Source organism: Anguilla rostrata, chromosome 3 (assembly GCF_018555375.3).
Source record: "Anguilla rostrata isolate EN2019 chromosome 3, ASM1855537v3, whole genome shotgun sequence".
In the NCBI taxonomy this organism is placed as follows: Eukaryota; Metazoa; Chordata; class Actinopteri; order Anguilliformes; family Anguillidae; genus Anguilla; species Anguilla rostrata.
The window spans coordinates 30,666,996-30,690,169 of NC_057935.1; the positions used below are offsets into that span (position 1 = coordinate 30,666,996).

The 23,174-nt window shown below is 40.6% G+C and overlaps 1 protein-coding gene across 5 annotated transcripts in view; it reads left to right on the forward strand.

The window, feature by feature from the left end:
• The window catches only part of ubr3 (ubiquitin protein ligase E3 component n-recognin 3), a 412,017-nt gene that overhangs the window by 334,707 nt on the left and 54,136 nt on the right, over positions 1-23,174 (forward strand). For all 5 annotated transcript variants that reach the window (XM_064329864.1, XM_064329859.1, XM_064329863.1 and 2 more), the window contains 3 exons: positions 689-774; positions 17,776-17,881; positions 22,706-22,806. In XM_064329864.1, coding sequence (XP_064185934.1) covers positions 689-774; positions 17,776-17,881; positions 22,706-22,806 — 293 coding nt within the window. The remainder of the gene's footprint in view (positions 1-688; positions 775-17,775; positions 17,882-22,705; positions 22,807-23,174) is intronic.

The following is a 23,174-nucleotide window of genomic DNA, read 5'->3' on the forward strand; positions in this document are numbered from 1 at the left end:
CTACCTCGAATCATCATCTTATATAGTGCATGTGAGGCTAGTACCCGCAACTGAACAATGCACATGCATCGCCTGTGCGTGCACACGGGAGAAGCCAGCCGACTAACACTGCAGCCTGTAACGAAAAAGCAAAGTACACGCGACACAAAACACACTTGCATGACAGAGAAAATGACAACAAAATTCTGTTTTATTACAGAAATAACTAGGAGCACATAACACAACCCCCCAATGGTCTATGGCTCACCGTTGGGACTTTACCCTCACATAGCTTTGTGCAGCTATATTTCTATACTACTACTACTACTACTACTACTTCGCCTTCTCCTCCTTCTCCTCTCCAGGGAAAATGCATATCTCCCACATGGTATGGAATGTGTGAAATTATTTTGAATATAGAAGCAGTTGACCTAGTAGTGGTGCTGAGAAATGAGAGGAAAAAAATCCTATATGAGAAATATTAGGGTGTATTTGCATAGCACATTTTCATACAGTTAATGGCAACCCAATGTGTTTTGCAATAAAAATAAGTACTCAACAAATCTTTAAATATCAACTTAAAAATTCATGGCCTGACTGTGACAGATCATTCCTGTTTTTAAAATTATTATGCCATTATACTGATCCATAGCCTTTTGTCCTGTTGTGGAATGTGCTGGTTAATAGAGACCACTGCTGTTTCTTATAGGACAAACCTGGAGTTGGAGCTGGTGCACCGTGGAGGAGATCTGTGCTGTGGAGGAGCTAGTGCCACTGCCAAGCGTTCTTGTCTCAGTGAGTTCACTTCCTTATTTATTTGTCTGTCTAAGCTGCACCATTAAGTTCTACGGTCACTGTGAGTCCACTTCCCAGTTTGTCTATTTACTTTATCTAACTTACCCTTGTGAAAATATGAAAAGATATCAATGTACTTGCTTACTGGATAATCGAAGACACTGACGCTTACGGATGGAAGGAATCACCCACAACCTCACCAGCATCATGTTGCCTTATAATTTTTCTCAGGAATATAAAAAATGTATTATAAATGGGCACAGAGGCGGTAATTTGTAAATTTACTTTGACTTGTATTCAAACAAGACAAGGTATTTTATGTTTTACTTATTTAACTTCATTGTTTTTTGATGATATACGTTTATTATGAAATTTATGCCTGTAACACTTTCCAAAAAAGTTTGAACAGGGGCAATTTAGGAATAATAATGATGTGACAAGTTGAAATATCACGGTGATATGATACAGATGATGTTAAACAGGTGAAGCAATCGTGTTATAGTATATAAGGAGCCTCCAAGAAACAGGTGAAGCAATCGTGTTATAGTATATAAGGAGCCTCCAAGAAAGGCCTAGTCCTTCATGAGGAGGAATGGGTTGAGGCTCGCCAATTTGCCTACAGATGCATCAGCGAATAATCCAGCACTTTGAGAACAGCGTTCCCCAAAGACAAATCAGTAGGATTTTGGGCATTTCACCCTCTGCAGTGCACAATATAACTAAAAGATTCAAGGAATCTGGTCAAATCTTGTGCATAAAGGGCAAGGTCGAAAACCACTGATATTGTGTGATCTCTGATCCCTCAGACGCCACTGTCTTAAAAGTCGTCATGCGTCTGTAATGGATATCATGACATGGGCTCGGGAATACTTCGGTAAACCTTTGTCAGTCAACACCATTCACCGCTACATCTACATATGCAAGTTAAGGCTTTATTATGCAAAGCAGAAGCCATACATCAACGCTGTCCAGAAGTTCCGCCGACTTCTCTGGGCTCGGCCTCATCTGATATGGACAGTAGCACAGTGGAATCCTGTTTTGTGGTTCGACGAGTCAACATTTCAAATAGTTTTTTGACAAAACAGCCGTCGTGTCCTCTGGGCCAAAGAGGAAAAGGACCATCCACCATTAATGCAGAAAGATACGTACAAATTTTGGAGCAACATATGCTGCCGTCCAGACACTGTCTTCTCCAGGACGTCCCTGCATTTCCCAGCAAGACAACGACAAACCACATTCTGCCCAGATTACAAGTGCATGGCTGCGTAAACTGAGAGTACGGGTGCTAGATTGGCCTGCCTGCAGTCCTGACCTGTCTCCAATTGAGAATGTGTGGCGCATTATGAAGCGCAAAATACAGCAACGAAGGCCCCATACAATTGCACAGCTGAAGACCTGCATAATGGAAGAATGGGGGAAAATTCTGCTTGCTAATCTTAAAGTGCATCTTGCAGGTCAAATTTTTTACGAAATGTATACTTAACCTTGTCTGAAAATGACCATTTGAAAACTTAATGCAGGATTTAATACTTTTTACAAGACATAAGGGCACATATTCAGAGGAAATAGTAGTCGTTTTGAGCAAAGCTCCTAAAAACAGTTTTTTTCAACATCGCGTCATATTACGTAACAGAAGGGAGTCTGCCTGCTGCCTTAGCCTAATGTGCAGTAGTAGGTGGTAGTGAGTCTGAGGGGTCGTGATATAGTGAGTTGGTCTTTTTAAAGTAGTTTTATATTGCATTTCACCGTGTATCATCATGGTCAATTATTGTGTCTGTGCAGGTTGCACAAACTCCAGCCTGTCAGGACATCGAGCAAAAGGAACGGTGCTAGCTTATGTCCCTGGCTGCGTTTTGTGCAGGTGAAGAGACGGGACTTCACTGCTGAATTTGTTATAAAAAACGCGGTCGTGTGTGGCGCTCATTTTAGACCGGAGGATTATTTTCCCGGTGATATGATGGAGTTCAGGATGGGATGTCGAAGCCAGGACCAGGTGAGACTGACAACTGGTGCAGTTCCTTCAGTGCACAGTGGCTTCATCAGGTCTGCCATCAGCAGCAGGTTCTGGTTCTGTCTTACTCCAGAAAACAATGTCATCTAGGTCTATCTACAAACATATGGCTTAGCCATACCCAGAATTCCTCAATAATAGGGTTGGGTATCGTTTCAATTTTATCGATTCCGATTCTGCTTATTGAATCCGGTTCTTATCGAATCTCGGTTCCGATTGCAATATTTTTTGGAGAGAAAAAAGAACAAATATTTCAAGAACAAAAATTAGCCTACCTTTATTCTATAGTTTCCTGTTTTAATTGTTTATTATTATTATTTCCTTGGTGTGAAGCACTTTGGGCTGCTACTGCTGCATGAAAGGTGTTATACACTCACCGGCCACTTCATTAGGTACACCTGTTCAACTGCAAACTGCACCCGTTAACGCAAATATCTAATCAGCCAATTATGTGGCAGCAACTCAATGCATGTAGGCATGTAGACATGTTCAAGACGATCTGCTGACGTTCAAACCAAGCATCAGAGTGGTGAAGAATGGTGATTTAAGTGACTTTGAACGTGGCATGGTTGTTGGTGCCAGACCGGCTGGTTTGAGTATTTCAGAAACAGCTGATCGACTGGGATTTTCACGCACATCCATCTCTAGAGATTACAGGGAATTTTCCGAAAAAGTGAAAATATCCAGTGAGCGGCAGTTCTCTGGGCGAAAATGCCTTGTTGATGGCAGAGGTCAGAGCAGAATGGCCGGACTGGTTCGAGCTGATAGAAAGGCAACAGTAACTTAAATAACCAGAATGCAGAAGAGCATCTCTGAACGCAAACAATGTCAAACCTTGAAGCAGATGGGCTACAGCAGCAGAAGACCACTCCTGTCGCCTAATGAAGTGGCCAGTGAGTGTATAAATAAAGTTTTTATTATTGTTATTATTATTATTATTATTATTATTATTATTATTATTATTATTATTGGCAAATTTAGGCTATAATCAGTAAACTGTCAGGAAGGTTTCTTTTTCCTTTCATTTATAAAAATAAATATTACTCTTTCTTATAAGGAATGATCAACAAAAACAATTACAAACTAAAAACTATTTAAATAAATAATGGAAAAATATAACAAATTAAAATAAAAATGTTTGTAGACATCATTTGTTTACCTTCAATATAATATCAGCTCATCTGTGTTTTGTACCTGAGCGTGAGACGTTGTCTAAAATGTTTCCCGACCGTGAAAACTGCCTGACTTGTTTACATTTTGGACAGATGGGTAAATCTATCGCTGTTTCCGTTGTAGCACTTTCGACGCAAGCAAAATCGGAAGCGCTATCCTAAAATTTCTTCTTATCGTGAAGAGTGCCTGACCCGCAACCGTACTAATGTGTTAACACGTCAGCACAATTATATCGAGAAATACCATCTTTGGGAAAAAACGCTATATTCTGTAAATGGATTTAGATCAAACCTACCATGCATAAAAACGCTCGTCAATCACCCACTTCTATTTATAATGTCATCATAGCACAGAGTGTTTAAAACCATAAAACCACCCCTTACCAAAAATTTAATTAAATTAAAACTGTAGGCTACATGTTAATGTTAAATATAGACCCACTAGTCTGACTTTGACAGCTTTGGGACTAAACTGGCTCTCGTTTTAGTTAATAACACTAGAAGTAACTTAAACATCCACTGAGCACTAGTGACTTACTACTCGTTAAGTGTTTTAGTAATATTTCTGCAGCCAACTTGAGAATACTTGGTGTACGGAAACAGCGATAGATTTACCCACTAGCCACATCTGTCCAAAATGTAAACAAGTCAGGCAGTTTTCACGGTCGGGGAAAATTTGTTGCTACTGTTAACGTTAGCTGTATCTGGGGTGTTATTGTGGCTGGGAGACGGCAACACATCGAACACGGTGCATTCCTTCAGATTCACGCCGTGTTGTAGTAATGCTTTGTCATATTGGAGGTGCTTCCTCCCTTGCACAAAATATCCTTACTGCAGGTGTTGCATTTTGCTGCATCTTTATCTTTTTTAGTGAAGCTCAGCCAAATGTTCGAGCATTTGCTGTGGTCAGCCATGGTCCAGGATGTAAACAGTATCTCTTCTCACATGCTTTGTAGACGTACTGCGTAACAAATGACGTGACATTAGGTCCGCGTAGCAGGTCCTGGCAGATAAGTGCAACTTTTATGGGCTGTATAATGCTCACTGCAGTTCACTCGGGAGCACGACTGAAATATGCAAAAGTTAGGAACCGAACTGCAGAATTGAAATGCGCATGTCTTATCGAATCCACGGTTCTTGGAAATTTGGAACCGGTTCTTGATACCAAACCCTACTCAATAATAATAGTATTTTCCAAGAAATTACGAAAAATTGTTGACAACGTTTCGTCAGGTGCAGCATCTTTTACTGCTACCACAGAGTGAATGCGTAAGTGAATGTGATGATGAGAAAACTTTCGGTTACACTGACCTATAAAACACTATTCCAAAAGCAAAATTAGACATGTTATACATCATTAGAAAGCTTATACTCTCACCTACTGAATAAATGAATTGTCAATCACGCCAGACTGTACTAAAAAGGGCGACAACACCATAAACAACACTTGTGGTATTATGCACTGCTATTTTGGAAGATACCCAGGCATCACAAATGTGCGTATATTTCACAAACGGGTTGTCCAAGACAATATATGACCACTCAGTCATGAAAAGGGACATCTCTACGCGTAAAATCAATGGTAAGGTTGTATATTTATTCAATATTTAGTCCCACATGTTGACTGTAGAATGAATGGTGTAATTTTTGAAAACTTTCTCTTGTTTATTTCATTATTCAGTGAGCAACTTTTGCACTGCTGTATTGGCATATCTTAGGGCTATTGTTGGGTGTATCTTGTTGCTGTGTTGGAATGCGATTTTTGAGTGGTGAAAAAATATTTTTATTTATAAATGCCCAGATAGACATGTCCATAGATGTCCATTATGTCATGGGTGGGGGGTGTAGTTGCAGATGAGACTGCATGGAGGGGGTGTGTTAAATGAACAACCAGAACGACAATGGTGGTGCTGCAAAACTCTTTATTTGGCATAGTTGTCGTGTATCGTCTACTAATGAAACTAAAACAAAGCGTTTCTGTTTTCAACTCATCCTTTGGTTGCAGGAGCAATGTCTGAGTTGAACAATGTAGGCACACTGGCATGCCGAACACTAGGGGGTGTGCGCTAAGTGGTTAAATCACCCTGTGTTCGTTTGCCATTAATTTTAGCAATGATCTTTTTGTCCTTTTTTGGGATTAACGCCCCCCAAAAATGCTGGTTTTAGGGTAAAGGCGGTGGTGACTGGGGGTTTGATTTCCTCAATTATTCAGTCATGGCTTGGATAATGAGATACCCTTCATGATTGAGGGTGTCAGGCCATACTGAAGGTGCACTGATTGTTAAAATTGTCGATCAGAGCTAGGGGGGAGGTGAGCGCTGTTGTCCCAGGTGGTCTGGTGGAGCGTGCATCATCAAATTGGGTGCCTGGAACAAATAAGTTAAACACTGTGCCAGTATATTGTTCGGTGAGGACTGTTGCTTGAGGGAATGGAAAGCAGTGATTGACGGACCTGTCTGTGGCCTCTACTTTGCCCTGAAGTGGAGGGAAGATGGGAAGTTTTGGCAAATGTTAACAGTGCAAAGGGGTGAACTTCAAGGGGATAAATGAGTTTAGCGCTGCTTTCTGGCTCCAGCCTTTAGAAAGAATTGGCCATTTCTATTGTTTTATAGGGGGCCAAGCACCATTGTTCTTTTTATTTTTTTATTATTTTTTTTGCTCTTTTCCCTACATTTTCAGCCCTTTCCCATGCTGAAAAACTCACAGAATTTGGCAGGCAGGTTTGGTATGGCTGCTGACTTATTATGCATGACACGCAAGCAACTGGCACTCTAGGTAGCTCTCCAGTGCTACCCGCAAAATTGCAACTTTGAAACTATCAGGGGATGATAGATATTGTGCCATATTGAGCCATATTGTGGACGAGCATGCACAGGTTCACATGGTAAGGTGCAATATAGCCTGTGGGGGGTGCTTTTTGCAAAATACTCACTTGCATAAGCTCCATAATGTCAAATTGTACAGAATTTCACAGGAACTCTCAGACAGCTTTCCTCCAACAGTCCTGAGAAGTACATCCCCCTCCGTCCAACATTTTTTAAAGGTAATCAAATATGAATATGCAAAAATTGTGGAAAAGATATTTGACCACACCAACTTTAAATCCAGCCACTATTCAAATTTTTGGAAATATACAACTTGTAAAGGGACCCACGTAGATCGTGTATGTCACATTTTGTGCAACTACCACTCAAGGTGCCGCTACAGCACCACTTCAAAATTACAATTTTCAAATCATTATTGCACATGTACCTTTACATCCAATGAAAATATGGATCATACTTGGATAAGGTTTCCAGTCCATGACAACGTATAAGTGGACATTATAAAAGTGTAAGTGGACACTATACATTTTGGCTAAATAACAATGACTTTTCTGATAGAATTCAGTTCACATAGAGAGAGCATGTCCATCTGTCTCTGTCAGTTTCCCCCCCCCCCCCCCCCCACCCCCACATACACACACAACTGCAGTGTGCAGTTCCTGAGCCCCTTAACATACTGCTATATTCTGTTTTCTATGTCAAAAGGAGGGAGACCACCCGTTGAATGTGTCAAAATAGTAATAAACGGTATAATAATCCGTGCTTGGATTTAATGAGTGTATATGTGTGAGGTGTTGTAGGTGTAAGACAAAAAATCTATTGAGCGGTGCATGTGGCATAACCAGTTGTTCAACCCAGAAAAGTATTTGCTTTAATCCATTGTCTTGATTTTTCTAGATCCATAGGCTGGTGCTCCAGCACAATTAGGACCTTATGTGTTCATGTGCCAGGCTGGGAGGAATGAAGGACTGGATCTTGCATTCTCTGTGTGTCTGCCTCTCCCATTGCACCATACAGTGCGCCCCCACAGCACACCTGTGGTATGCAGGCAACTGAATTGTTGCAAAACTTTGTTTCTATTTTTTCAGACATTTCAGAAAGATGCAAATTGCACTCGGTGCTCTGCAGTTCACCCCTGGTGCTTGGACCCCCATGTCGCTGCTTGCAGCTATATTTTTATTTTGATATCCTGAATGTTTGTTTTGTTTACTTGCAAGCATATGTCATGCAGTCAAGCTTGAACTACTCAAATGCATTACTGGTTGGTGTACTGGTCTGTTTTGTGTTGCACCATACTGTATAATTACATGTGTTGACTCTGAACATTTTATATTAGATTCTACATTTTATTTTGTCGACAGCGGTTTTGTGTATCCTTAGTAGGTACGTTATGATGACTTTAATTAAATATCTTTTTTTGACAAATAATTGTTTTTCTTATTCCTTTTCTAGTTTGGTTTCCTTTTTTGGTTTAACATCAGCTCTATTAAAATGCAAATGAATAAAAGGAGAAGAAGGAGAGACTTCATCTTGTGGTCTGGTCAAAACCCTTTATGGATTTAGATGATGTCTGTGAACCCATCTTTTCTTCTCTGCTTAATTATTAATCAATTTGTGAGAAATGAATTCATACACCGGGCAAGTGAAGGGTCTGTCACAATTGATTAGAGAGTGATTTTACACTGGAGGATCATCAACCCCCTTCTTTTTTTCAAGGAAACAGAGTGTAGAACCTTTGCTTACCACTCCTGCCTGACCCACCTAGTTACCAGGTGCAGTATCTTTCAGCTGATGAATATGACATATGTGAGAGGTGCTGGTGTTTTGGTCCTCAAGTAGGGCAAGGTCATTTTTCAGACTTCTCACAGGGAGATAATGGGTGGGAACAATAGCTAGTTAACTCCACCCCAACCACTCCCCCACTAGAGTACCTTTCAATCCTTGCCCATTTAGGGGTTACCCTATTTAAAGCTTTATAACTCCAGATGTGAACACCACAGAGACTAGAAAAATGTCTTAAATGAAGCAATACATTTGTACCATTTATAATACTAGCTTAGATTACTTTATATTCACAATTTTGTAAGAAATAAAGTGCCACAAATGCAATGGTCAAGGCAAAAAATCTAAAATGAATTTGCTCCTTTTTTAGTTCGCAATGAAATACTGGGAGATTGTGGGTTTAAGTATGCATGTCCTGGATCAAAAACTTCTTGACCACAAGTTCATAAAATCTAAGGGTGGATATGTAGAACTACTAAATATCTATGAAGCAAAAACTAAGCAGTGTACCCAGCATCTCCAAATCTACCCAAAATGTCTAAATTATTAACAGTGGTCTAAAATAGCTAAGGGTCCAGAAACAAGGGGGTGCTGGGGAGAATCTAGTCTGGTCATCCAGGCATCACAAATTTATCTCAGAGGGATCATGCTCACAGGGAGAAGAATCATAGCAAATTGTTGGAGCTTTGATAAAAATAGATCAATATCTGCAGTCAGAAGGCATCTCCATTCTGGCTGCCAGTGAAGAAAGGTGTGCACACGTCATGGACTTAGGTGCTGTCCTCTTACTTTTTCAGCCTTTTGCAGCTAATGGGGTCAGCTGATTCCCATGGTTTTTGGACTCAGCCTTTTCCACTTATTTTGCCTCAGTCTTCCATCATACTGCAGAAACCTACTACTGTGGAGGGGGGTAACAACACCCACCAGATCAGACCTCAAATTGGACTTTTTTTTGCTAGCACATTTTCAGTGATGTGATTTAAAGTGATCCTGTAAAATGACATCTCCTGACCCCACAGAGAGCAAGGACAGTTGGGCAGTTTGATGTGTGATGAGGATGACGAGGATGCAGATGACAATAGGGCAGTGATATAAGCCTTAGAGATGGTGCCATAGAGATTAGAATGATTGCATTCCCAGTTTTCATCATGAGTCAGGCAGGTAGGGGAAGTTCCATGCCACAACTGCGGGCTATCAATTGACAGTGTCAGCCCTGTCATGGAACTGTCATGGTCTCAGTCCGGCTATCAGTGGCATGAACATGTTGGCAGCACCTCTCTCTCTCTCTGTCCCTACATGCGCACACACACACACGCACACATACACACACAACCATACTTTGTACAGTCTGAAAAAGAAAATGCCTCCAGAGGGCACTGTTGCTCCAGTTTATGATGACCTGATTATGGTAAATTTGCTTCAGTGCTTCAATACAGCTTTAGTTCATCACAGAGTTGAAAGATAAAGAAATGAAAGATAGACTTTTCTGTGGAATGCCTATAGATTGTTTTGGGCTTTGATGAGGAGATCAGAGGGGTTAAGTTTCTTGGGACCTCATTTCTGCTATATTAGACCAATGACAGACAACTTTTCCCACAACAAAAAAATATCCTCCATTGTATGTGTTTCTGCGGCCTCCTTATGCATATTATCCTTTTAATTCTTTTTTAATAAGCGAGAATATATAACATGGTAACTGCAGTCAAATTGTTGCTCACTTTCTACCAAGTTCTACAAAGTAATTTTTAACATTTGCAGAATAAATCTTTAAAAAATTTGAATAAATTATCTGCAAGATTTTATTTTAAATTACGGTTTCAGCAGTGAGCTCTGTAACACAGTCTAGAAATTGAAGAAGTTGGTTCATGAGTTTGTGGTATGAATTTAGAAGACTTTTGGTCTTCAGACTTGGGAAATCCATTTTTCAATGAAACTATGTCTCGGCAAAGGTTTCAGGACATCATGCGCTATCTCAGATTTGATGACAAGGACACAAGGGGAACACGTCTTGAGAAAGACAAATTTGCCATTATTTCCGAAATATGGAGCATTTGTATGAATGTATGAATGAATTAAGTAAATGAATGAAGTAAGCAACAGTACTGCGTGTTACACACCTGGAGACAACATAACTGTTGATGAGCAGTTGTTCCCAACTAAAGCGCGGTGCCGCTTCACGCAGTACATTGCTACTAAACCAGATAAATTTGGGATAAAGTTCTGGATAGCAGCCGACGTTGAAACGAAGTACATGCTGAACGCTTTCCCATACCTTGGGAAAGATGAGGCGAGGCCTGTCGGCGAACGATTAGCTGACAATGTGGTCATGCGCCTTGTGGAACCCTTCATCGGAAAAGGAAGAAATATAACCTCGGACAATTTCTTCACATCGATTGCCCTGGCGAACAATCTACATGCAAAAAAAACTACATTGGTGGGTACCATAGACAAAAAGAGGAGAGAAGTGCCCCCTTCTGCGAAGGCACAAAATCAAGAGAGATGTTCCACCATGATCTGGAGAGCTGGACACGCTACACTCACGGTTTATCAGTGCAAGCCCAAGAAAAATGTGTGCATCTTGAGCACTATGCACAAAACCGTATCGATCGACAATGATGCCAAAAAACTGCCAGAAACAATCGCCCATTACAACGCAACAAAAATGGGAGTGGATGTTTTGGACCAGATGGCACGGCTGTATTTGGTCAAGGGGGGCAGTCGTCGTTGGCCAGTTGCCGTTTTTTACAACATTTTGGATCTGGCTGCAATCAACGCCCATGTTTTGTACACGCAATGCATGAACAAAACAATTAGTCAAAGAAGATTTATTCTTGAGTTGGCCAAGGAGTTGCGTGCAAATCACATGACCGCAAAGGCAGCTCCGTGGCGTACCGTCCTAGCGCCCCTCTGCAGTCCAGAAACCCCCAACACACCACAGCGAGAGCGGTCACTGAAAAGAAAACGCTGCCAGGTATCCAGATGTGGAGGGAACAAAACTTGTGACATCTGTGACAAGTGTAAACGACTTGTCTGTGGCAAATGTACAAAAATGTAACCCAAGCTCTGTCTTGAATGCTGACGGCGTTACCGCATTACCAGCAGCTCTATTGCTAATGTTTTATATTGATTTTTTATTTATTGATTTGCGGGGTGATTCTAAATAATTCAACTTGCTAGCTATATATTTAGCTATTTTCAAAATTGTTTCAACTTCCTAACAATGTGCTGTATGCTAGTAGTTTTGATCTAATAAAGCAAATTACTGAAGACAGGTGTCTCGTCTTTTTACTTTGTTGCTATCTCAATTTGACTTTGTGTGTGCGCTGAAGCGATATATTGTAGGTCTACTGTAATCAGTTTTGAAATCCCACTTGGTTGCTAAGGTCTTATGTACAGTGCAGTATTATTCAGTGTTACGAATGGGTGTTTTTTGTAATTACGATGAATAAGAGACTTCTTTGGATTTCGAATCCCCAGTCGAATAGTCACAGCTAGCTAGGCTATGACCTGCTTGCCTGTATAGCCTACATGTTTTCTGGTCACCGGAAAAAAACTCGTTTGAACGACAATATTTTTTACACGTATTTTTATAAAACAGAAAACCCGACCCTAAAATTCGCACGGGTGATGATGCGTTTCCCTCCAACGACAGTGATCAGTGATCACATGCGGAGGGAAGCGGCTAATTTTAAAAATCGTATTACAGTTATATTCTGGCAAATTGGCGATTTATATGTTGTTAGCCTATTTGATTATTAGCATTTATGACATTATGCATGAAGAATAAACTGTCAAATTTGTTTTTTGAAAGATTGCTAAAACAGGTTTGACCTCCCTACTATCTGTTTATTGTTAGCTTTTCATGACTCTTCATACAGACATACTGTTTATTCTAAATACATTTATATTGCAACCATGTGTTGACTAGAATGCCGAGCCATAACTAAAACATAACTTACTCTGACAGTCTAAAATCTCGCAAATATTTCATTAGGACAATGGGCTGGCAACATTTGTCAGGTCGTGTCTAATAAGCGCCATCTAGCGAACAATGCGAATATTTCCCGTTTGAAGGCTAATGTGTCATTTGACCCTGGCCGCGCAAAAAGTTATTTGAATGCCAGGAAATGGTCCGGCGCTCCTGGTGTTAATAAGATTAGCAATGAATATTTATCCAGAAAATTTCTTCAAGTATGTGTCTTGCACCCTTTCAGTAGGAAGGAAAGCTGACAGAGGGCTCAGCCCCAAAACTGCTCACTTATCTGTGGGTGGATGTTTTGCAATATTAGATTAAGCTGACAATGGATTTTAGCCAGTTGTGTAATTATTAGTGTATTTCTTTTAACCTTAGTGCTCAATACCAGATTATGGGTTTAGATGGGTGGAAAGATGACTTTTGCATTTTTTTCTCTTCTTAGATTCTGAAAATCAAGTTTTGTCATTTTTACTGCCATTTTAAACAGCTGTCTTTGAATGTCCTTCAGAAGCCTCCTCCTATATTGTGCAGGAAAGAATTAATGCAAAAAAAACCCAAAAAGTCTAACATAGATGGAGGGGAACAGACAACATTTGTGTTAATCTTTGAAATTGTGAATGGGGAAGTACATTGTCAATTCAAAGTTTGTTCCAGTGGGATTGGTGGTGACATTTGGTTTTGGGATTTTCTTTCTACAGCTTGGAGTGTCTCTCTTGCTGGTTTAGACCAGTGAAAAAAGTGTTTTAAGCCCTACTGTTAGAGATTCTGCCCGAACCTATGTAGTTGTTAAGTATCGCAGCATTTTACCAGTTTGACAAAGGATAGTTTGTGTGCTTAAGATAATGGTCTTTTCCAATTCATTTTTCCATTCTGAAATAAATGAGACATGGAGACAGGCTTTCATCACAAAGTACTACTAAAGTAGTAGGTTAAAATATATCTGCCAACCTATCTGCCTTTGAATAATCACAGTTCTTTCATTTCTCTTTTTTCATCACACTGCCTGTGCCCAATGTCACATTCTGATTCTGAAAATGACATGTGCATTTTCCCCCTGTAATGATCTTATTGAGAAAAGAGCAAATCAAATGAACTGTTTTTCAGGTGATATGACAAATTTTCAGCTGGAAGGATGCAAGTCAGTGGCTCTCAACAAAATAAAGATTACTTTGCTGTGTACTTTAACTGGTGTGATGTTAATTATTCATTGAAAGTCTTTTGTTCTCCTAATCATATGAGCAGCACAGTTACAGTGCCTTTGGAAAGTATTCAGACCCCTTCACTTTTTCTACATTTTGTTATGTTACAGCCTTATTCTGTAATTGTTTCAATTCATTTATAATCTCATCAATCTATACACGATACCCCATAATGACAAAGTGAAAACAGGTTTTTAGAAATCTTTGCAAATTTATTAAAAATAAAAAACTGAAATATCACATTTACATAAGTATTCAGACCCTTTGCTATGACACTCAAAATTGAGCTCAGGTGCATCCTGTTTCCATTGATCATATGTTGATCATATGAGATGTTTGTACAACTTGATTGGAGTCCACCTGTGGTAAATTCAATTGATTGGACATGCTTTGGAAAGGCGCACACCTGCCTATATAAGGTCCCACAGTTGACAGTACATGTCTGAGCAAAAACCAAGCCATGAAGTCGAAGGAATTGTCCATAGACCTCCGAGACAGGATTGTGTCGATGTACCGATCTGGGGAAGGGTATGAAAAATTTCTGCAGCATTGAAGGTCCCAAAAAACACAGTGGCCTCCATCATCCTTAAATGGAAGAAGTTTGGAACCACCAGGACTCTTCCTAGGGATGGCCACCCGGCCAAACTGAGCAATCAGGGGAGAAGGGCCTTAGTCAGGGAGGTGACCAAAAACCCGATAGCCACTCTGACAGAGCTCCAGAGTTCCTCTTTGGAGATGGGAGAACCTTCCAGAAGGACAACCATCTCTGCAGCACTCCACCAATCAGGCCTTTATGGTAGAGTGGCCAGACGGAAGCCACTACTCAGTAAAAGGCACATGACAGCCTGCTTGGAGTTTGCCAAAAAGCACCTAAAGGACTCTCAAACCATGCGAAACATGATTCTCTGGTCTGATGAGAAAGATTGGACTCTTTGGCCACAATGCCAAGCGTCACGTCTGGAGGAAACAGGGCACTGCTCATCACCTGGCCAATACCATCCCTATGGTGAAGCATGATGGTGGCAGCAACCTGCGCCAGATTGCTCAGGACCTCAGACTGGGGTAAAGGTTCATCTTCCAATAGGACAACGACCCTAAACACACAGCCAAGACAACGCAGGAGTGGCCAGAAATCTCTGGAGAGACCTGAAAATATCTGTGCAGCAACGCTCCCCATCCAACCTGACAGAGCTTGAGAGGATCTGCAGAGAAGAATGAGAGAAATACCCCAAATACATATGTGCCAAGTGTAGGGGAAAACACCTCTACGATTTGTAGATCAGTAAGGACAAATAATTAAAACGTATCCGTTTTAATAATCCTCACAAAGTATAATCAGTCTCATAAAATTAATCTAATCACGGTTATGAATTTCAATACTAAATACTAAAATAATAACCAATGATATAACTTGCGTAAGTTCTTTTAGGTGGTAGGCTCAAGGATTTATCCGAATAATAATCAGATCAATGGTCTAATAAAATAGAATTTATTAAACAAACAACAAACAAACTAAAATTATTAAAGGCTAAATAGAAAGTGAAATAAAAGCGGAACTATACTGTTTTGCATGTGTCTAGTCGTGTGTTCTCCAGCACATGTGAGGCAGGGAACAAAAGCTCCTCTGTTGGAGCGAACTTATGAATCAGCTTTTAGCATGTGCTGCTAAAAGCTGGCCTGGAATTCAGGGGAACGGCATGGATAAAGGCTACTGAAGTTAGCTACGTCTAGCTAATTTCAGCATACCTTTTAAATATACAACACCATGTGTTGAATGAGTATGTTAGTGCATGAGATCACATGCACAGATCTTGGTTAAAAAGATGGCGGACTGTAAGCCAATGTTAGTAATAGAGTATATACGCTAGCTATGTGGGCTAGGCAGCTGTAGCTAATTAAAAGACACAATATAAACACAAACATTACATACAATTCATGACAATTCCTTAAAAACAAAGAACAAACAGAAGTTTCCTAAGCTAGTTGATGTCTGGATGTTTGTCAGTCTTACTGGGAAGTGCAGGAAAATATTTTGAGTACCACAATAGTCACTGTAACGTTTAGTCACATGCTTTCGCACCACTTCGCTTTGCACGCACACACGCACACACAAGCCTTTCTTCATAATTCTAGATTTGACTGTTGAAGTGGTCAGGCAAAATTGTATAATTTGACCTGATTCTAAAATATCACTTGCACCGCACTGGGCTATATTATGATATACTTGCAAGTCAAAAGTTTGAGTACGCCTGCTTAAAACAATTTTTTTCATGATTAATGAAATGGTCAGTGGTCACTTTGCAATGGTCACTTTGCTCAACAGAGCGTGCGCGATTCAAAGTTTGAACAGGGAGTCTCCGTAGCGTTTGAGTTACTGCAGCTACATTACTCCATCAGTTATTCACACGTCTCGTAATGAGGCTAAATCGTATGCGAACTACTACTACGGCTAACTATATACACAAATTTATCTCATTAGGATATACCCCTTGAAATGCATCATCTCGTAAAGTTACCGAACACGTTTTAACGTTTTACATGTTAACATTACGGTCACATTTTTGTGCTTGATTATTACTCCCCACTTCCCATTTTACCTCAGCAATGCAGCGTTACGCCTCAGTGGATAATAAAGTACTGCTGCGTATCAGTGGATGTTGAGTGGGTCAGGGAGGGGTTACAGAACCACAAGCACAAGGTCGTAGCATCTGGTTCAATCCGAGGGATGTAGTTTAAATACCGAATAAATGTACGTATTCATTGATTGTTTTTCGTAATTAAATTACAACAATAATTTTTTTTGTTGTTGCATAGTTTCAGCTGGCATTTCGTACCTGCGTATTTTGACCAAGAATTGCGTAGTTGGTACACAAAATGCGTGCAGGTCTGCAGATGACTGTGTGGTGCTGGCTTGTCCAGGGGGGTGACCTCAGCACCTGTGGTGAATCTTTTCCACTGTCAGTAGAAAAGCTGGTCCTCGTTCTGGTTCTCTTTCGTCCTGGAGCTGGAAGTTACTTTGCTTGTGGTCGGAGGAAAGCACATGGACTACACGCGTCTAACTTGTTGCTATGTTGCAGAACAATAGCAAGTGTAAAGTTTAGTAAACAAATTGATCCCTTGATGGATCCGTTTCCTTAGCCTACTTGCAGTACAGCTAAAACGTTTACTTTTAGTTATAAATGCCGGTCGTTGGCTATAACTCGAGAGAGATCCAGTGCGTCTCTCCACGTGTTCCTTTACAGGCAGGCCTTAACTCTCTTTAGGCCTGTGTCCTAAGAGAGTGCCTTGCGCACGTCTCTTCAGTCGGGAAGCAAAGAGCAGAAGGGGCAAGGAGAGTCAAAAAGGCACCTTTTACAGGCAGCAACAGGAAGTACCCAGTCCATGTGATCAGTGTCTGTGATCATGACGTGACGTCATTGCACCAAAATGGCGCCCAGTCCTTACACAAGCTTGTAGCGTCTTATCCAAGAAGACTCAAGGCTGTAATTGCTGTCAAAGGTGCCTCAACAAAATACTGAGTAAAGGGTCTGAATACTTATGTGAATGTGATATTTCAGTTTTTTATTTTTGAATAAATTTACAAAAATTTCTAAAAACCGATGTTTGCTTTGTCATTATGGGGTATTGTGTGTAGAGTGATGAGAATAAAAATGAATTTAATCAATTTTAGAATACGGCTGTAACGTAACAAAATGTGGAAAAAGTGAAGGGGTCTGAATACTTTCCGAAGGCACTGTATTACCCACAATTCTGTCTATAGTAGCCTACCTGAAATGTGCCTGTCAATGGACCCCTGGTGAGTTAGTATGATGCTGTACCTAGGACTCAATACCAGCACTGCTTCCATGAGGCTGGGAATGTCAGCAGAACCAGCTGAAAACAAAGCCTGACCCTTCCAGAGAGTGGAGGGCTTTCTTTAATGGCATGTATTGCCCCACTTTCAAGATAGCTGTAGGAGCTGTAGTCCCAATATTGGATATTCTGATAAATGGCTTAATGGGGAACAGTGTCTGAAATTTATGCTACTGTTTTTCAGATCAGCTCTTTCATGTGCTAGCCATGCACATGCGTCTGTACAGCATCGACTCTGCTTACAACCCCTGGACCAGGCTTACGCAGATCGCCCCAAGCAGAGGCTCAGAGTGAGTTACTAATTCTGGACACATCTCTGTCCAAACCGGCCACCCCCTGCATTGTCGCCTTCACACGCCCCAATCCTATTCCTACTGTCCCCTACACTCCCCCTTTCACATGGCCCTGTCCTAATCCTGCTGTCCTTTACACTGTCCCCTTCACACACTTTTATCCTAATCCTGTTGTCCCCTACCGTGTCCCCTTCATACACCTCTCTCCTAAACTGACTGTCTCCTAAACTCCCCCCTTCACATGCCTCTATCCTGATCCAGCGGTCCCGCAACACTGTTCCTTTCACACTCCTCTATCCTAATCCTGCTGTCCCCTAGACTCCCCTTCACATGCCTCTATCCTGATCCTGTTGTCCCGCACACTGTTCCTTTCACACGCCTCTATCCTATTCCTGCTGTCCCCTAGACTCCCCTTCACATGCCTATATCCTGATCCAGCGGTCCCGCAACACTGTTCCTTTCACACGCCTCTATCCTATTCCTGCTGTCCCCTAGACCCCCCTTCACATGCCTCTATCCTGATCCTGCTGTCCCGCACAACGTTCCTTTCACACTCCTCTATCCTAATCCTGCTGTCCCCTAGACTCCCCTTCACATGCCTCTATCCTGATCCTGATCCTCAAAAGCTGAGGTGGTTTTCCTCCTTACATATTCATGTTTACTCTTTGGAAAGACAGTAAGACAATGAATCTTTTGATAATAATATCAGAGGGCTTAGCCCTGCTTCCAATAATACAAGGCAACTTTAATATGCAAATATTTCAGTTTTCAGATAAGAGAGTCCCTGTCTGTAATCACAACCCACACTTCACATCTCACCGAACCAGCGCAGCCAGGTTGATCCCCTCTCTCTCAACCATTCCTCTTCCCTAGTAGAACCACTTAAAAATGCAGATTTTTCTTTAGCTAGTTAGGAGGAAAAAACTAGTTCTTGGGAGGCTTAACATCAGCCATTGAGTGAAATCTTTTCTACCTTAAGTTTTTTAAAACAAGGAGAAGCCTAATAACATTGGCCTGTAGTGTGAGTACAATAAGCTCTAAAGTTGCAAGAAATATAGCAAAGAAGAAGGATTTAGGCTTTGATGTGTGGGGCCAAGTCAACATATTGTGGCTAGAAAGTTATTCCCAGCAAGAAATTGCAAAGAAGCTAAAGATTTCCAGGCGCAGTGTTCAGTACACACTCAGAAGGGTCCACCTCATGGTCAGTAATATTAACAGGAGAAGACCAGGAAGACAAATATCTTGTGTTGTCTAGAAAAATAAAGCATTGTAAACCTGCGCCAAAACTACAGTGCAACTAGAGAGAATCCAGTTCCCCTGACTACAGTGAAACAGCAACTACGATCTGTTGGTCCAAAAGGGTGTACATCAGTGAAAAAGCCCTTGGTATGTACAATTAACAAGAAGAAAAAAAAACTCTAGTGGGCCAAGCACCATCAACATTGGACCAAGAAAGACTGGGAAAAGGCAGATAGTCATCCTGTTATACCAGAATATCGTAGTTGCTGTTTCACTGTATTCAGGGGAACTGGTTTCTTTGTAGTTGCAATGAGTTCTTCCTGTAGTTGTGGTGCAATTTTATGATGGTTTCTTTTGCTAGACACAATATATTTGTCTTCTTCCTCTCAATATTCATAGTATTCACCTGTTAACATTACTTCCCAGAATCCGAAGTCCTGAAGAGGATCCAAGCTGTCTTTGTAATGTAGTTGAAGCTCTCCATTGCGAGTGATGGTTGCTATCACTGCCGCTGTTGTCACTCTCCAACTCTTCAATACTTTCTTCAAAGTTTTCCTTTTTCACTTGCTTACTGTGAATTGGCTTTTGCAAGCATACACCAGTGAACAAAGCCCTTATAAAAAAGTGTGTGGGCAAAGTACCTTGTGCATTCTGCAAAACCGTCCTCCTGCAAGTTGCTGGTTACGCAGTAGAATATTTCAGTGATTATTTTAGTTTGATGGAAGCCGTAAAATAATTTTGAAAACTGCAGAAACGTTCCTGAAGAATATGAGACTGTCAGGTGATTGAAAAATATAACAGGGTTTCCAGCAAGGGCTAGAATCAAGATGGGTAAATTATAGAGAGTTGATTTGCTCAGTGCTGGAATGTCTGATTTAGATACTTTTTCCACTGTTTGTAAGGTAAGCAGTTGCTTATTTAGAAAATAACAATTTCGAAAATTTGTGAAATTTTGTTTACTTGTACAGAAATGCTCATTTTCAGGTTCTCCAAAAAACATATTCAGATAAATGGAAAATAACGCATTGACCTTTCCTACCTATGTACAAAGAGTGCATTGATTTGCTTTGGCACAGGGGGTAATTTGTTTTATGTAAATCCTAGTTGAGGAGGATTAGAAGCTGTTTGTCTTGTTGCAGACAAGGATTTTAAAATTTTGTAATTATCAACCTGGGGTGTCAATTTAAGCCCTCCTTTGGGCTGCCTTGTTATTTATTTTATCCCTGGTGGTTTTACCTCTCGAGACAGGGTTTTTTGCATCAGAGTGTGAAGGTCCTGAGCATTACAGTGGTATGAGGGTTATAACGCTGCACCTTCAATGAATGACCGATAAAAGCAATAATTTAAGACAATGTTATTGTTAGATGCTGTCATCTAATTTCTTGGCCATTAGGATTTAAGGGTTTAATGATGTGTGTTAAATATGTGTTAAAGTTCTTTCATAAATTTTTCATTAAACTTTGGCTTGTTATAATTTGCTTTGTCTTTGAATTCTTATCTACAAAATAGTCAGTTTATCTACAAAATGGCCAGGTGTCCACACTTCCACCTATTGATTCACCTCAGTCCTTATTTTATGTTTGATCAGTGAATTTTTTTTAACCTTTCTCTGTAATTGTTTGCAATATATCACAATGAGCACAATGTGAGTATGGGATGTTTATTCTTTGTGGCTTGCATAGCTACTTCTGACATAATGTAACTTAAGAAAGATTTGCGGTATAAGCATCTAAGAAAAATGAACAGCTTGTTAAAATTCAGGTATTAAAATTGTAATGAAAACAAGCATACACAGGGGACCCCTAGGACCAAGTTTGAGAACCATTGCCCTCCATCCCTACATCATGTCCCCTTCATGTGTCTTCTTTCTCAACATCTCTTCTATGCCTGCAGCAAACCTCGCATTCATAATGGAGGTCTAAAAAATTAAGAAGAAGCCAATTGTGGTTGCTATAGATACTGATAATTATGGCATCTGGTAAATTATGGGCCACTTGGCAAAGAGAAACTAACCCCAGTGCCACCCACCCCCACCCTCAAAAGAAAAATCTACACAAACACATCTCTTCTCCTTTCTCCATAAAATTAACAGGATGAATTCCATGCTGCAGAAAGAAGTTGTTTAAAATAAATGTGAATTATTTTATCCCCTGACTACTTTATATATGCAGTTTTCTTCTTATTTGCATATGATAGGAGCTAGAACCTTCCTGAAGTTTCTCCCCCTACATGAGCAATGCAGTGCCTTTTTGAGACTCATGGTGGTGCAGCCAGCTAAAACACTCGATGCATTGTTGCACCCCATAGTCCAAGGTAATGTACTTACTCATTCAGTTGATGCTAGCAAGGTATTACCCTGCCTTACTGCAGAAAAGCAACACTTCTGGTCTCCTGGACATCTGTGGTCTGTGCGCACCAGCTGTTCCTGACAGGGGATGTTGTGAAGGGACAGGCTTATACAGAAAATTGGTCCTTTTGAGTTTGTAGAAATGAATAAATGGGGGGCGGGGGGGGGTGTGAAGTAGTAAAAAAGGAAATGATGACAGTGTGCATTTTCGGAAACCCAGGCCCCTCCTGTGTGAGAAGATAACAATTTTGTCATTCCACTCACATGAAAGCTGAATGTTCTTTTTCAGCAGAAATAAAGTCAATTAAAACTTTGTGTAAGAGGTAATCCTCTAATACCAGGTGAGGTCATGATGGCTTCAGAGTCATTTTTATTGCATAATAATGAACAGCCTGTGAAAATTCAGTGCATTAGCTGATGAGTGCCTTATCCTGTTAAGGCGCTGTTTTACTGTTTGGTGGGACGCACAGTCTGATATTGAATGATTGAGCATTTGTGATGATGTAATCGCAGGAAAAAGAAGAAGGAAAAAAATCAAAAATCCCATAAGTTCGGGGCTTTATTGTGTTGACACGTGAAGTTTGTGAAATCTGTCTGTATACATGAGGTCAGAAGGTATAGGTGTTAATATTTTTAAGGGCGGAGAGTCTGTGGTCATTGTGGATATTTCTATAGGAAGCCCTGAAAAGTGGCAAACTCTTGGTGATGGATATGGGGCATGCTGCCCCACCAAGGCGTAACTTGGCTGGATTTCATACCTGCCATCTTAATAGGAAAATATTAGGAAGGCACTCTCCTTATCAGCCTTTATACCCACTGCAAAAAGTAAACCATACTTGTACATCATGTTTCCTTTTGCATCTGAGGATTTAGTGCCCAACCTTGTAATGATATAGCATGGCTATATATTATATATATTGATCTATTGTGAACAGCGACATCACCCGGTTGCTTGATTAGTCCTTGAAAAAGGATGTAAGCCACAGTAATTTTGTCTCTCAGCAAAGACATGAAATTGTGGCCATGAGTTTTTGATTCTTTCTTGGATTACAACATTTTCATTAGCAATTAATCCTGAAGCAGGAACCAAATCTGAGTGCATTTGTAGCATTTCTAAAAATAAAATCCAATTCAGTGTTGTGAGAATTTGTAGTCAGCAGTACACACACACAGTGTGAATATATCCCTGCATCCATGTAAGCCCAGGATTTTTTTTGGTGTTATTCTATTGGTAGGGCCTGCAGTGATGAGAGGCTGGAGGTTCCCATGCTGTTCAGAGACGTCTCCTCTCTGCTGATTATCTTCGTTCTGACCATGCCTCAGCCACTACGCAAAGGTACCCTGCCACACCGACCCACCTTTCTGATGACATAGTATTAACATGAACCCACACACGTTTTTGTCTATTCTGCTTCCAAAGGCACATTTCCTGCAATGAGTCTGCAGAGCAGAATTTTGTGAACGCAGTCATGCAGACACTTATAGCGGCACAAATCTGTGCAATACTGGCCATGTGCCACAGCTCTTATCAAAGCCTCTAGGGTTGTTGGTATTCTGATCTCGTACACACTGGCAGGTTTGGTTTGGTCTTAGTTTCAGAAATGTTTTTGCTACCTTGAACTGTTTGTACACTTGAATGCATTCTGTGGTTTTCAAAACATAGAGCACGCTAAATGCGGCATGTTTCCTTGACAACAGATTCGT